Here is a 17,098-nt window from a genome sequence, read left to right on the forward strand (position 1 = left end):
CTTTCTTTGCTAATTGATGTGAAGCTTGGCAGATTAGTCTAATTTTTTTTCTCTACTGGATGATCATAAAGATAAAAAGAGAAGACAGAGAAGTGTGATCTAAACATGAACAAAAAGTATATGCAATTTTCTAAGAAGGTAGCATTAAATGATTAAGTTGAATGGATGAAATTTAGAAAGAGTTAATGAATACACAGGGGTAGATATTATGGTTTGGTTTGATAAGAAATTACAGGGAAGTTCAGTAATCATTTTAGTAACACAACCAGTAAACATAAGCAGATTGTAGTCTGAATTAAATGAAGCATTACCAAGTTTCTGAGATCAAAACTGGATTACAGTTCACAACTTCTCACCAAGAATTTTAATAAATGTTAAGAAAATCAAAATTATTCACAGTCAATTCACTAAGTGAATGGAGGAATTGTGTCATGATCTTACATGAAGTGGAGAGGAGATTTGATTTAATTTTACAAGCCAGCCCAGGAAATTATATTAGATAAATCACAGTCATCTGATGCACTTGGATCAGTCAATTTTTACCAAATTGCATAACAAAAAAATTAGTGAAGAACAGAGATAGAACTTTTATATTTATATATATATATATACATACACGCACACACACACACACACACACACATACAGAGGCTGTTCAATAAGCTATAAGACTATATTTATAAAGAAAACAGATTGCCTTTAATCGTCATCATTTACATGGTCTTTTTCGAAGTAACTACCGTGAGACGTAAAGCATTTGTCCCAACATTGCGTCCACTTTTTAAACACATATGAAAGTCTGTTTTTTGAGAGTTCTTTCAAAACTGCATCCGCAGCTTTTACACATGCTTTGTTGTTTTCGAAATGGCAGCCTCTTAATGGTTTCTTGAGCTGAGGAAACAGCCAGAAATCGCACACAGTGCGAGATCAGGACTGTATGGAGGGTGTGGTAGGATATCTATGTTGTTCTTCTGCAAAACGTCCACTACACCACCAGCAATATGTGGCCTTGCATTATCGTGGTGCAATAAGAAGCCATTCTTCAGCAATGGACGCTTCCTTTTGACGTGCTGTACCATTGTCCGTAAAACATCTGCATAGTATGAGCCGTTTACAGTATTACCAACACGCTGTTTCATCTACAACGTGTTGGTAAACAATGCCTTCGTAGTAAAAAAACATCATGGTCATAACTTTATCAGCCGATTTTACAGTTTTTGCTTTCTTGGGGGGAGGCGAAGACGGATGCTTCCATTCACTGCTTTGTTGTTTCATTGTAGGGTCATAGTGATCCCAAGCTTCATCTGCTGTAATGATGCATTTTAAGAAGTTGTCGCCTTCTTGTTCCAGTCTTTCTTTCCATTCTGTGCACACATCCACTCGATGCTGCATTTGCTCCGGTGTCAAGAGTTTGGGAATCCATCGGGCGTAAACGCATTTCAGTCCCAAATGTTTAGCCATGATTGAGTGAACACTTCCCACAGAAATATTCAGGACAACTTACAGCTGGCGTATACTGTAATTCTGCGATCCTCCTTGATGATAATCACTGCTGTGTCGATCGTCGTTTCTGTGATGGACATTGAAGGTCTTCCCTCACGTTCAAGATCTTCCGCATTTTGCCTTCCTTCCTTAAAAGTTTTATGTCAGCGAAAAACACTTGCCCTCGACGTTGCTTCATCGTGGAAAGCTTTGCGTATCATGTTAAAAGTGTCCGATGCTGATTTTTGCAAACGCACACAAAATTTAATCGCATAACGCTGTTCCAAGGACGCTTCCATTTTGCGAACTGGTCACGGCTCGTAGTTACGCCGAAACAAGCTTGCGTTTAGTCACGAGACACTCTGGCACATCAGCCTGTATATGCCATCTATCAATCTCTTTTGTTAATACAGAAATTAATATTGTGATGAGTGGTTTTGCGACAGTAAAATTAGTCATTACTTATTGAACAGTCCTCGTATATTGTATATATATGAAGTTCCATTTTTAACATCCTTTAGCCATAGGTTATAGAGCAGTAATTTTTGAAAAAAAAAGAAAGAATTAGATAATTATTAGAATTGTAGTTTAGGTTAATTGAAAAAAATGGCTTAATAATTATTTAATTTAGGACTACTGAACATGTCAAAATTGTTCCGTAAAAGTGCACGTGTATGTATATACAGTGCCTTTTTTAAAATTATTTTTTGTAAATCAACAGATGCCAGTACTCATTCTTTTATAGCAAGAAAAATTTTAAATTAAGATATGAAAATAGAACTACAAATATATTTACTGATATTTTTACTCCATAGTGTGATATATATATTTGTGAATTTGGAGACATTAACAGATTTGTATATCTCAATATAAACCCTAACATTAAGTTCTCTGAATGTTTACAACAACAGTTATATGCTCACAAATAATTTGAATTACTAAAATCCTACATAACCACATTTGTTCTTACAATGCTAATTGTTTTTTTTTTCTCCTTGATATTTTCACAAGTGAAGAAATCTGATGTAATTATGATGAAATTAGTAGTATTCTCCTTATTAAAGAAATTATTCTATTTACCAGTTATTTTCATATGAACATTTCTAGATATATCTGTGTACCAGAAAAAGTCTACAATATACTGCAGTCTACTCCATAGAGTTAAGACTCATTGAGAGAAGCCATACATAACCACAAATGATAGTACAGCTTCCCTTAAACTCATCCACACACACAAGATGCACTAACCACTTCAACAGGCAAACTGTTCCACTTACTCTCTGCTCTGTGAGAGAAAGATCTGGTTCTCACTTCTTTCTTAGCCATATACAAACTCAACTTCCAAAGATGACTTTTGCACCTTCCATATGAAAAAAAATTCCATCAACTAATATCTTAAAACACCCTTCCAGAAGTTTATAAGCCTCTATCATATTATTATCCCTCTTTTTCCTATTTACCTATCTGCAGTCCACATACTCTACATTCCAGCCCAATATCATCATCTCTGTAATTCTTATCTGCACTCCCCCACCCCAGTTTTTTTTTTTTTTATCCTCTTGGAACCCATGAGACTAAATCTGCATAGAGTAATCATAAGTGGTCATACCAAGATCTTGAAACAAGACAAAGTAAAACTTCTTGAGTTTTATTTGCAGTTTTTGCTATGTGACTGCTTAACTTCAACTTCTTATCCTCCATAACCCTGAGATCCCAAGCCTAGAGATTACCAAACTTTTTCAGTCAGTGCTCTTAATATCACAGTAATTTTTTCGTGCTGCCCCCTAACAGGTCTGTAAGTAGTTAGGCTCCAAACTACTTAAGTATTTGTGTCATGAAAACTTAGCTTTTTGAAAAAAATAATATGTATAAATTTAGTTCACTGCAGTGCCCCACTGCACAGTTTGGGAACTACTGCCCTAACCTCACCAGTCTGTCTATGCATGCTTTCACCAATATATGTCATTGGAGATTTAATCACACCCAAGTGCTTAACTTTACAGCTGCTAACAATGAAATGAAGCCATTATCATCCACAGTTTTTCAGCCTATTCAAATCATTCTATTAAATGCTGCATATCAGTAGCATCCCTGAGCGTATTTGCCCACTTTTGCACCATCAATAAAAATTGAACACCTTCTGTCAGGTCCTTCCCAATATCAATAATGTATAGTTAGAAAAACAAGAACTGATCATTTGATACACTGCTGATTACTTTAAATCTGACAGTGGCAGGTTTATCCCCACCTCCCACTTTCTGAAACCTGTCCATCAGCCACCCACTTGGCTGATGGACAGGTATCACTAAATCAATATGTAGTTTATATTATCATTTCAGGCATGTGTAGCTCAGTGGAAGTGTCATTTGCATCGTCTGCACTAGGCCACCTGAAGAGTCTAAGCCTTTTTTTTTTTTTTTTTGACCAGTTCTTAAGTTAATCGATCTCCAGAACAGGCAAGCAGGTTTTTCTCCCAGGAACTCAAGAAAACAGGAACCATGAGATGGTGACACATCTCTTCATCAGATGCTGCTTATAATTAGTGATAATCTTGGGCCAGTTATGTCTGGCTGGCTACCAGTGGAGACTGAACTGTCCATTCAGTCTCCAAAAGTTAGATAAGAATAAAACAGCCTCAGCTACTCCCTATAAGGGAATAAAAGGTGTCCGATTTCTAATATTCTAATCCAATTTATGCATATGGAATGCATAGTCTTATGCATAGTCTTAGGTGGTATCCTGTCAAATGCCTTAGCAAAGTCTTACAGTATCATAGTGTATCCAATCCTTTGATCGAACTTAGTCATAATATTATTATAAAATGTAAGCAAATTGCTCCAATGTGATCTTCCTTTAGTAAACTCATGCTGGTTTTCTTTGTAACATATAGCTTGTTTATCAATCCATTTCACCAATAGTTGAACATATCAGTTTTTGCACCACTTTTGTTTGAGCAATCAATCCAACATATATTCTTTCCATTTCTGATTCACAGGCATATTAAACATTCCTGAGCTGACACTCAAATTATACATGTATATGACTTGATGTGAAGTCATTAGCCTCTATATACAAGTAGCCCAGTTGTGAAGATACTTCACATGCAAACATTATTTACTCACATTTGGATAAAGGATTAAATTAAGAATATAATTTATAGTATAACCAAGTGAAAAAACTTTCAACGTGTATATGACTATTTCAGTTGAACATTCCTTTAGCATACATGCTGATATCTCATTCATTCCTATTGCCAAATTCTTATCTAATTATGCAACAACTCTGGAATCTTCTTCTAATGCATCTCTATCTAGTAGTGCTGTGTACCATTGTTGCATATACTGGGTTGATAGCCCTTAGCAAAGTGAGCACTCATTATATATATGATGAATGTGAAAAAAAGAGAAAATAAGTTCAGAGTATGAATATATACAAACTAACTCAATGTGCGTAGTGGTCAATCTCATATTATGTATAGTGGTTTGATTCCAGTGGTACCTGCTCACTACATTGTACCTCAGCCATTCAATTATTTATTTATTTTATTTTATTTTTTTCCAGCAGCGAGTTGATTAGTTTTATGCTGTAGCTGTAAGGTTTAGTTTTGCTCCAGCTAATGAGGTTTTACTCTCACAAATATAAAATCTCAAATACACTTGATATTAGTTTTGCATGTATTGTAAAAGTATAAATCAGGAATATGGGAATAAACAACAATAATAATAATTTACACATTAAACTTAGGCAGGTGGGTGGGTGGGCATCCTCTGTATAGTTAACCTCAGTTTTATTAATTGCATGGAGCATCTAGCAAAACTTCATTGACTAAAGTCCATTAAATACATGATATGTGGAAATAATATTTACATTATTCAATATTAAAATAATTCAAATGCAGTGGTAACAGAAATTCATTTTCAGATTTATATTCTTATTAGTTTCACTATTTGTCACTGATTACAAGATCGTCTACATAAATCAGCAGTGATGTTACAACTAGCAAAAAATCTTAAACCTCAATAATAACTATAGAAGCATAATCAAAATCAGGTAACTATTCACTGGTAATAGAAATATAGCACAAAAATGTCATAACATCATTATCATCAGATTCAAAGCCAGGGAAAATCTACAAAGTCATATGGAAAATCTGTTACAGTCTATTAACAATTCATGGTATTTCCTGCCACTTTAATTTTTCAAACCTAAAACCACACCTTAGCAGCCACAAACTACTGCTGTGTCAAAAAATGTTACATATGAGGTAAACTGATCGTTACAGAAAGATACGGAAATACTTTATAAAGTTCCATTATGACTGGTATAAACAAGAGTAAAATGGTCGAGGAGGAAAAAAAAAACACTACTATAACTGAGACTGAAGGATCAGACATCATGTTCACTGATAATTTCTAATCTAATCAGTGTTAAAAAAACATGCCTGATTTGTCTGAATCCAAGATATACTATAAAAAGATGTTAATTAAAAAAAAACCAAATTCACTTGCATGTACATTTATTAAAGAACTAATATTTAGTTTGTGGTTTATAGGCATTTTAAAAGTGATAATGACTAAAACAATAACTATGAAATAGGATAATGTAAGTATACATCATTTTTTTCCAGTAACAACATAAAAGTGCATGTTACTATGTCAAATATATGTGCAAAGAAGCTTTAGCCTTAATTAGCTGGCCGGCCATTTATCTGTTTATTTATAAAAGCTCCAGAATTATTGATATTAACTGATAAGTTAATGATTGAATCTCCTTCAATGTATAGAATATTTGTTCAAACTAAATGTCTTTTATTAGATAAATTTAATATTTTAATTGATATCAACAATCAAGAGACTTGGGTCCCATACCACAGCAACTGAACAAATAGCAATTTATCTCAATATCCTTAACACACACACACACACACACAGAGTTGTGTGCGCGCGTGTGTGTGTGTCTCCCATTAAAATAAATATTAGACTTCATATGTGTAGGTTTCCCAACAGACCTAGGCAACTCATTTGATGAACATTACACTAGTGGCCAAAATTGTGGAAACCTTTTGGAAAAAGTGTATTTTCGAAGTTTAATGGCTCATAACACCACCTTTTTTTTGATGTAATATCATAAAATTATATATCAATGGAAAGATAATTTAATCAAGAATGTAATGCAACAAAGTTTGTTCAATTATCTGTATTCTATGAAAACTTATAGTCAAATAACCAGAAAAAAGAAGCACAACTTGCTTAGGTTGATATGAAGTAGCTTTCCTTCATTTGAATGTAGCCAATGAGCATGAGTGTTTAGAGAGCCAATCAGGTGTCATCTTGTTTTGGCAATGAGCCAATAAGGTCACAGTAGGATTCAGCGATTGATGTCATGTATTGGAGCTGAGAGGAGGACATTTGTCAGTGTGTTATGTGATTGCTATCAAGTTGGTTGTTTATTTTTTTGTGTGTTCTTTCATTTAGTAAGCTTGTAAAACATAATAAAATTAAAGAAATGGTGCAAAGAGTTGACTGGTCACCCAGAAAGCGATGTAAAATAGTACTATTAAGGCTACAGTTATGAAGAAATTAGAAGAAAAACTGGTGGAAACTTAACCAAAGGCGACATTTCTAAATTTTTGATGAGGTATAAGGGGACTCAGTCACTACAAAACCAGACTGGTAAAGGCAGGAAAAGGTGCACAACAGCAAGTGATGATAGAAGAATTGAGAGACTGTGCCTACATGACAAGAAAATCATTTGGGCGTATACAAGATGAAATGGCACAATACAATGTGAAGTTGAGTGCAAGGACTGTTCGGCGCCGACTGCAGGAATTTGGTCTAAATGCTAGAATTCTACAAAAAAAGCCATTTTTATCTCTCAAACAAAGGTTGAAAAGATTAAACTGGGCTAAAACCCATGTTAACTGGACAGCAGAACAATGGGACAGTGTTATTTGGAGTGATGAGACCAAAATCTCCCTGTTTGGTAGTGATGGCATAAAATACGTAAAGAGAAGAATCAGAGAAGATTTGCATCCTGATTGCATTACACCTACTGTGAAACACCCACTTAGTGTTATGATCTGGGGTTGTATGACATCAAAAGGTGTGGACAGAATTTGCGTGATTAATGGGAATATAATTGCCCCAAAATACATAAATGAAATACTTCAGCCCAAACTGAAGCCTTCCTCACATGATCTTTTCCAAGATAATGAAGCATTTATATTTTAACAGGATTCAGCTCCATGTCATGCTGCTGCTGTGTGCAAAAAGTGGTTTCATGATAATCATATTCCACTGTGGAATGGCCTGGGAATAGCCTAGACCTTAACCTAATCGAAAATCTACGGAGCCGACTAAAGAAACTTGTTAGTCAGAAGCAACCCACCAATAAAACCCAATTAATAGAAGCAATAATTCAATCTTGGTTTCACATTATAACAGCTGCAGAACTAAAAAACTTGGTTCACTCCATGGGAAGGTGTTGTAAGGCTGTAATTAATGCTAAAGGTTACCCAACTAAGTATTAACTCACATTGTGAGAATTTTTGAATATCTCATTTTTTCTGTGTTTCACTTTTCTTCTTTATAACTGCTGTTCTAATAAAATATCCTTCATAAAAGTTATTGCATTACATTCTTGATTAAATTATCTTTCCATTGATATATATATATAATTTTATGGTATTACTCAAAAAAAAAAAAAGTGGTGTTACGAGCCATCAAACCTCAAAAATACGCTTTTTCCAAAAGTGTTTCCACAATTTTGGCCACTAGTGTATATAATGCATGTTATTTCTTTCTCAGGGATAATCTATATAAGAAATGGAATATTTATCTTGAATAACTTAGTTGATTATATAATGAAGCAGTTTGAAAGCTCTGTTGTTTTAGGACCTTCATGCACAGAATTAGATGACTTTCTTTGCAAAATTAACTTCATCCATTCCAGAATATAATTTACTCTGGAAACTAAAGAAAATTATATCTTTTTCTTCTTGAATACAACTGTAGGTTGTATTCAAGAAAAAACAGCCAGCATGTTTGCTTTCTACTGAAAGCAAACATACTGGCTGCTAACCACATGCCTTAACACATCAAAGGGTAAAGTTAGTAATTAGCGTATGATGATACAGCAGCCGTGAATCCCATAGGGATACACATACAACTGACTAATAATATCACACACTTAGGAAGCTATAGGAATTTTATTTAGAGTAGCACTAGGCCTATGGGATTTACTTCAGTTAGGATTCTTTATAATTTTGGTATTGTGAGAAAGTTTGTTAATATGGTGTCTGCTATAGTCAGAGTCGGCCATGATTGAAATATCAGTGCACTGCTAAATTAACAGCCAAGCAATTTGTTTTCTTTAATATGTCAGTGCTTCAGATGCCATTAAGAAAATGTGTTTTAATAATATGAGTGGTTTTAATATTCTTGGTAGAGAATAGAATTTGGTTCAAATAATTTAAACCACTGATGCACACACATATTGCAAAAGTTATAACTTATAATATTTCAATCACAAATTTTCTGCATTTAATAATTTGAAAACACTGAAGAAAAATTAATTCTAAATTTCTGCAACAGACTGAGATCATAATCTTTAACCACAAGAGAATTTCATCTAAGATAAAACAAAAATTCAAAATAAAACACCATAAGTTGGAAGGGCATTAACAAATTATAATATTCACTGTGATACAGATCCTGATTGAGTAAGAAGGTATTTATTTAAATTAATTATATTTTAAAAGAAATTTCCGTGTGTTTTGACAATCTAAAAATTTCTTATTTATTAGAATCTAAGAATCTGATATAAATGGAGACTATATAAAACTATTATTGTTGTCATTTTCATGCTGTGTTTACACAATATTTACTAAAGTATCAACCAGCAAGGAAGGATAACAATCCACTCTTGGAATAAATAGAGAATACTCTTATCCTGCAAATAAATTTTGTTCAGATTAATTTCAGTGATTTAAAAATTCATATTTAATGTTCTCTTGTAACTCCCTGTTATGGTTTTGATGTGATTGTGATTATATGATTGTTGGCTCAATCTTATTAAAACCTTAATTACTTTCAAAATCACTTTCACTTCTAATGAGTGTTTCAAAAGTTGATTATCAAATTAGTCAAAAATTGTATGTCCTGCATCTTACGGTAAAATATCATAATGAATGAACTGAACGGGTGTTATGACAAAAACAGAAGTTAATTACAGGTACAGGCATAATAACATTACCTGTTCTAGGTGTATCACATATTTCACACTTATTTAAGGCTGGATGATTTCCAAAGGTACATTTTGAACAAGTCCAATTTTTTTCTTCTTCTTCTTCTTTCTTTTGAGGTTCTATTTTCAAATACAGAAATAATAATTATGAAAGACCACATAATGACATGCGAAGTAGATTATTAAATATTACCTAAATATATAATATTGAAATAAATATTGGGACATAACTATATTTCAGAAACACCTAGGGTCAAAGTTCAGCAACTCACATGGTTCTTTGACTCTTGCTACATTAAAATAATTTATTAAATATTATACAGTTGACTCTCACTATAGAGAACGTATAGGGACCAAGAGAAAACAGTTTGTTATGATGAATAGTTTGCTATAGCAATTTTCTTTAGAAGAGTATTTTGCCTATTAGACTTTGGTCAGGACATTTTGTAGTTGATTATACTGAGCAACTGTATTATAATGGTGTTTGCCATAGCTAGAATCAACTGTATACTAAATATACCATGTGAAACAGTGGAGACATCAGAGATACTCAAATTGTATACATGCACACTCAGCAGCATGTGCATTCTATGACCATGATAGCACTTTTTGCCATTCCAGGTATTATTCACCAGTTTTGTGATAATGAGCCAAGTACAGCAATACCTCAAATAGTGTAGGTAATGCATGCTGAAAATATTCAGTACTAACTGAAACCACACTGAATGGATCATTAATAATGTAACAAGTTTCATGAAATGTATTCTGAACTGTATTGGTCAAAAAACACAATCAGACTAATCCTAAGTATTTGATGTAATAAACAATTTATGATACTTTATATAGGAGAAATCTCTCTAGGAGAAAGCAGATGACTAGTGGTGAGCCACAAGGTTCTCTGTTATGACCACTAATATTTAGTTCATACATAAATGATACTAGAAGTAATCTGAATGAAGGTATTCAGCTATTTGCTGATGATGCAAAATTGGGTACAGTAATAGTGAAGGTGATGTGGTGAGCTTGCAAGATGATTTAAATAGCCTGTCAGTATGGACAAAAGATAACGAGCATCAGTTTAATATGGAAAAATGTAAAGTTATGCATTTCGGGATAAACTGATTATAAGCTGTGTATGATATTAATCGAACTGTACTCAAGGAAATAGGTGAAGCTATGAAAGACTGAGTTGAAAGTTAGATTTCATCGCGATGAAGTGGGTTTGAAAAAGTTTCGTGTTTGGTCTCTAGAGCAGGGTTTATGGATTAGGTAAATAGTAAATATATATATATATATATATATATATATATATATATATACACACACACACTAGGGGGGGTGCCCCCCCTGATGCCTATGGCATTTTTCAGCAACCAAGTGATTTGATGAGCTGATTTAGCCACTTTTGCAATGTGTCCCTTAAATTTCATCTCCCTATCCACCAACTTCTTGAAGTCTGGCCAACATAGTTGATACACGAGTTATGAAAGTAGGGCATTGAGCTTTTATCCCATTCTATTGTATGGTTAGTCCTAGCAAAATGAAAGGCTAACCCCGATTTGTCTTCTCTATTATTATTGACGTCTCCTATGTGTTCCTGCTTCCTGATTTGTTTAGTTGATACACAAGACTGTTTTCTGTGATCCCCCACAAAGACAACCTGAAGATATACATTATAATTCTACCATAGTGATTCCGTTTGTGGGAACAATTTCCAATAAGATTGCCAGACTCCTCAAGCCACATGGAATACGAGTGGCTTTTAAACCTGCACAGACCATTCGCCAATTTTTATGATCTCTGAAAGACAGTCATCCATTTTTTAAATATGCCAGAGTTTACAACGTACCCTGCTTGTGCGGCTTGAACTATATTGGCCAGACTTCAAGAAGTTTTGAAATCAGGAAGAAGAAACACATAGGAGATGTCAATAATAATAGAGAAGACAAATCAGGGTAAGCCTTTCATTTTGCTAGGACTAACCATATGATACAATGGAATAAAAGCTCAATGCCCTACTTAGAGGAGGACTTCTGCTCCTGAATTATAAAAAGAAGCCACAACAGTTCTCCGTTCAGAACAAAACCTTAATAGAAAACCAAGGATTGATTTTGCCCGAGATCTGGAAGACCCTCATTAGATCTTTCAACATGCCAGAATTAAATTTTGCTGCCAATTACAGAACATTGCTACATAACTAGTAGACCATACACGTGCTATGCGTGTGATGTACGCGTTCTTCTGCTTTTATAAATATGCAATTGTATTCAGTTCATTTTATGGTTTTAGTGTAAACAGTTTTTAGCGATTAAGTGTTCTTATTTTTTTATACATCTGTTACCTTGATGAAGCCAACAGCCACAGTTGGCAAAACTAGTTGGTATAACTTAGTTTTAAAATAAATTTGACCAAAAAAACTCCCAAACAGTAGTCATTCATTCTCCTACAGGTATGATTTTTTTTTAATGTACTTCAAAATTCTGCATCTCTCAGCAGTATTAATGGAACTACTAACCAATTATAAATGGATATTATCATCATTGAATTTGATATAAATAGTAAAATCCCCCCCCCACACACACACAAATAAACATACCTGCAGCTACCACAACTGCTTCGGCTTCGTTTTTAGAAGGTAAAACAGGAGGAATAGGTCCACTTGGTCCAGTAAAAATATTTTTATAAAAATCCTCATCAGTCACTCCAAGGGGTACTGAAAAAAATAATTTAGAACAATTGAATGAGTGAAAAATTTAATGTCAACATTAATGAAGTAATGGTAGGCAACACATTTCATGAAAAACCTCATCTTCTTAAGATAAGTACTGTTTGGTTATGAAAGAGCCTAGACAAGTATCATGTTGGAGACATAATGGATTGTATACAGCACTCAGAAAGAATTAAAACAGAATTTAATAATTCTTATATTTCATCTCAGTCACTGAGACAGCTTCAGGGATTACAAAAAAACTAATGTAACATATACACAAATACCACATAATACTAAGCCAACCACGTGAGTGACTCTAAAGTCCTATCTAGGTGGAGCACTCTCTATGGGCAGTTGTAGGTTATCTGGAATGTAAGGTGGGATCTCTGATGATCAGTGTTTCGGATTATTTGTGTAAGCATTCCACTTACACAAATTCTTATTTGTGTAAGCATTCCACAATAGTGCTCAAATGATGACACTTGATGTCTGTATGCTGAATATGCTCCACAGTTATAATCAAGATATTTTAATCTCAAATGGTAATGATGTCTGCATACTTGCATGACCACCAAATCAGAAAGAGAACATTTTTTGCACAAAATCACTACACATGAATTGTTTAAACCATAGTGATATCTTCCCTCAGACTGTGATATCTTCTTTTGATATCATAGTGATATCTTCCCTCAGCAATTATACCAATTGCTGTCTGAAATTTTAACAGCAAATTATATTCCAAGTTATAATTATAAAAATTACATCTTATAAAATTTTTATGATGACCTTGTTAAATTGTGAATGAAGCTATGTTATGTAATTTATTATTTTTCATTCACATTTAACATTGCTTATTAAATATTAATCATGGTTTATATAAATTTATTTATTATTCCTTAAATAAGAATTACTAATTAAAAATTTATTCAAAACCTGACCTATTATTAGTTTATAAAATAATAATATGTTTAGAATTTTGTATAACTAAATATATGTGGTGTAACGTAAAGTGTTAATTTATATTTAACTGTATACGTAATCAAAAAGTTAAAGAAGTAGCTTAAATATTCTGTTGTTTTTATTTGTGAAATATTTAATGTTATGTAATCACTCATGAATAATAATAGACCATACATTACATTAGCGAAATGTTTACGTGCAGTCTGTTGTCATGGAGACGCACGCGTAAACAACCACGAGTGGAGTAGAGCGTGGCGTTCGAACGTAAGGTGGGAAGGGAGGTCATAGATAAGATAGAAAGGAAGAGAAGAATTATTATTAAGGAGTGAGGAGAGAGTTTTGCGGAACCAAGATTATAAAATCCTCAGGGCAGAAATTTATGAGTATAGTGTTCGGAAGTGAACCTATAAGTAGTGAAACATAAAGTTTAATGTTATAGGCGAAATCTGCTGTTGTTATGAAGAAAGGTTGATACCGTAATCAGATAAAAGGAAACTGGACAGTCAATGCGAAAATTCTGATTAGTTCTAGTTAACCTGGATTACGATTAAATTCTATGTTGCCCTAGGAAAAGGTTATATTGATTACTTGGAGAAAAGTGAACAGGAAAAGATATTAGTACCTAATTACTGTTGTTTGGAATAGCGAAGTGCGACTTACAGTAATACAGTTTAAACTATGAAGAATATTTGTTATGTGTGTTCCGCTAATGTTAATTAAGTTAGTTCATAAGTGCTCTCTCAATAATTTGATGTATTGAAGAATTTGTCTGGTAAGAGTAGTTGTATAAGTTTCTCTATACTAGCATTAACTGTAATATATCTCCGATGCTCAAGGTCCGGGAATATATTTGCTTGGAATATAGCTTACGTAGTTTATTGCCTGCTGTAAATATAAACATTGAGCTGATAGATTTGTGAAGACTGAATAAAATGTGAAATTGTTATATTAACTTGAGATAAGAAGATTTGTGTTTTTGAGACTGTGAATAGTATATGAAAGTTAGAACATTGAATTAGCATCAGTGACCTAAGAAGAAGTGTTAAGTTAATTGTATAGTTCCATTTTAAAATAGAGTTCTTGTATTTGTTAACCATATCATATATTAAATGTTTTATTTTGTTGATCTAAATATTGTGTTTGCCTGAATTCCTTATTATTGCACCGTTCATAAATATTCGAATCGTGCGGGAACCCCAAGTAAAAATGATAATAGTTGATTCGGCCTAATGAGATGACTGCTAACTTAATTTAGAACTGATCCTACTATTTATATAGACTAATCTAAGAATAGGGTGGCGCAGTATAAATATAAATTTCCCTACTTTTGGATCGGTGATCATTTCGTAATTAGTTGTATTATTCATAAAAGTGACTTGAAACTAGATAGATTTAGAACACGACAGAAAAGAGTCGTCACGACAACCTGCATTACCCTGTAGAAATGGGAACCATAGCACTAGGCCACTCAAAGAAAGACTGTTCAAAGTTTGATTCTAGTCACCACCTAGAGGAACTTTTTTCTAAGGTTTTCTTTTTGGACTGGTTTCCTGAGTTGGCTGATTTATGGCACAGGTAGGCAGGTTTTTTTCTCCCAGTAACTTAGGTTTTCCATCATGCAAACGCAAAAAATATTATCAGAGAACACACACTATTTCAGAGAATAATATATAGCATTTGGTTAAAAATCACAAGACAGTACTTGCCTGTCTTACGCTCCTCTCTAGGTGCCAATTAAGATCTCTGATAATCGTAGGCCAGATGTTCACTAGTATTTAAATGTTAGGGCTAAATGGTTTCACCTACACCCTTTGAAGAATGAAAGGAATTAATGGATTTTTAAAAAAAAAATCTAATTTTATTGAATTTAAAATTGGTGTCTGAAACTAACAACACATTATATTCCAGTTATAATTATAAAAATTACATCTTATAATTTTTTTTTATATGAATGCTGATCACTGTCTAACACTAAAGGAAAAGAAATGAATGTAATTCAATAGTTTTGAACACTCTTTGAATACCCAAGGTAATGTTAAATCAACATTACTTTGAATGTGTATTCTTTAGACAATCTCCCATACTGCATTTTGATTGACTTTGAAGTCACTAAGAATCAAAGCTAGATAACTGGATGGAGATCTTTACATAGCCTTTTAAGGAAATCCTGACCATCTTCTCATGATGCGCTCCACAAGTGAGTATCCATCTGGATAATGAACCAACGAGACTAGCAAATTTAGAAATTAGTGGTGCAACACAATGAAATGTCAATGTCAACTAGAACGTCATATTAAACAAGACACCTGCTGTTTTCATCAGCAAACCAGAACAAATGAAAATTCAGACAAATGGAACAAACTCAAACTCAACATCAGCAGAATTACTACTAACTATGTTGACATAATTATTATGGGGAAAAAAAGACAAAACAGGTTACATTCTTCTACATAACTATTCAGACAATAATGATTAGAGAAAGGAAAGAAAAATAACTGTAGCATTAAACAGTGCACACAAAGATAATCTTCAGGTATAGCATTGAATACTATAGCTCATTTGAGATTTCTGTAGTTTTGGAGATATACTTCTGGTATAAGTCCTGCATTGTGCAAGGAGTAAAAAACTATTTAACACTACCAGTTTCATGAGCCAATAAGTCCACCTGGAGATTATCAATGTTGGACAAAAGGTTATAAAAAACTAGAGTGTAAACTCAAGAATCATATCCTTCTCCAAAAATTGTTTCTATTTTCACCCCCCCCCCCCCAAGTATTCTCTGCCTACCCTTAATAATAATATATATAAAAAACCCGGGTTTTCAAAAAAAATTCACATATCCCCCCCCCCCTTGCCTGACCAATAATTCTCCCACATTGCTCTACCCCCACTTTCCCAAACCCCCTTCCTTTCAATCATATTCCTGTCAAACAACAGATGAACGTTGTCGCCACATGCCAGGATGCCACTGAATAAGAAGACAGCTAGCAACATCCTAAAGGTATGTCCGAATTTTTCCTCTTATATTCTTCATATATTTATCTATGTAAAACTTCAATAATGCCCTAGAACTGAGTAAAAAGCCAATGACGTTATAAAAAGGGACATTCCTAAACAAAAATAGGCTAAAATAGCAATAAAATTAATAAGTTATGTTTTTATTTATTTTTTTTTAATAGTCACACTAAAGCATGTGTGAGTGTTACTGTTTTTAAATCAGAAAAGATCTCAGGATCACATAATAGACCCTCAAGATTGGGTTAATAAAGAGATTACTATTTCTGGAAAATGTATATACTAGAGATGGGTAACCTGATCTCAAAAGCCCACAACACAGCAATATATACTCTGCTTGGAAAGAAGTTAACGGACACCTCCATGGGCAAGGGCATCATGCCATGTCATAATTTAAAATTCTGAATATTTTTACATATTGTTTATGTTTGTATGTTTATTAGTTTTAGTTTCATAACATGCATTGTCAGCACTTGCGATGTGCCCGTTATTGAAATTGTTTTGTCGAAAGTGATATGTAAAGCAGTTACAAAATTTATGTACTTAGCAGATTTGAATAGTTGTGTTACTTTAAACAATTTTATTGTAGTTTAAATTAAGTTGTGTTTTATGAAGACATTCTCTTGTCGCTAACGTAATCTACATGTCAGCCATTATACTTAGTTTCTTGCTTGTCACTTTCATGGA

At 33.4% G+C, this 17,098-nt stretch overlaps 1 protein-coding gene across 1 annotated transcript in view; it reads right to left on the reverse strand.

Moving 5' to 3' along the window:
- The window catches only part of Tab2 (TAK1-associated binding protein 2), a 171,439-nt gene that overhangs the window by 63,671 nt on the left and 90,670 nt on the right, over positions 1-17,098 (reverse strand). Inside the window, exons 6-7 of the mRNA XM_090409209.1 lie at positions 12,323-12,439; positions 9,736-9,846 (exon numbers count right to left, since the gene is read on the reverse strand). Of these exons, the coding sequence (XP_090265335.1) occupies positions 9,736-9,846; positions 12,323-12,439 (228 nt within the window). The remainder of the gene's footprint in view (positions 1-9,735; positions 9,847-12,322; positions 12,440-17,098) is intronic.

This window comes from Typopeltis vanoorti, chromosome 19, assembly GCF_054136105.1.
Source record: "Typopeltis vanoorti isolate ZY-2024b chromosome 19, IOZ_Tvanoo_1.0, whole genome shotgun sequence".
Taxonomy (NCBI): Eukaryota; Metazoa; Arthropoda; class Arachnida; order Uropygi; family Thelyphonidae; genus Typopeltis; species Typopeltis vanoorti.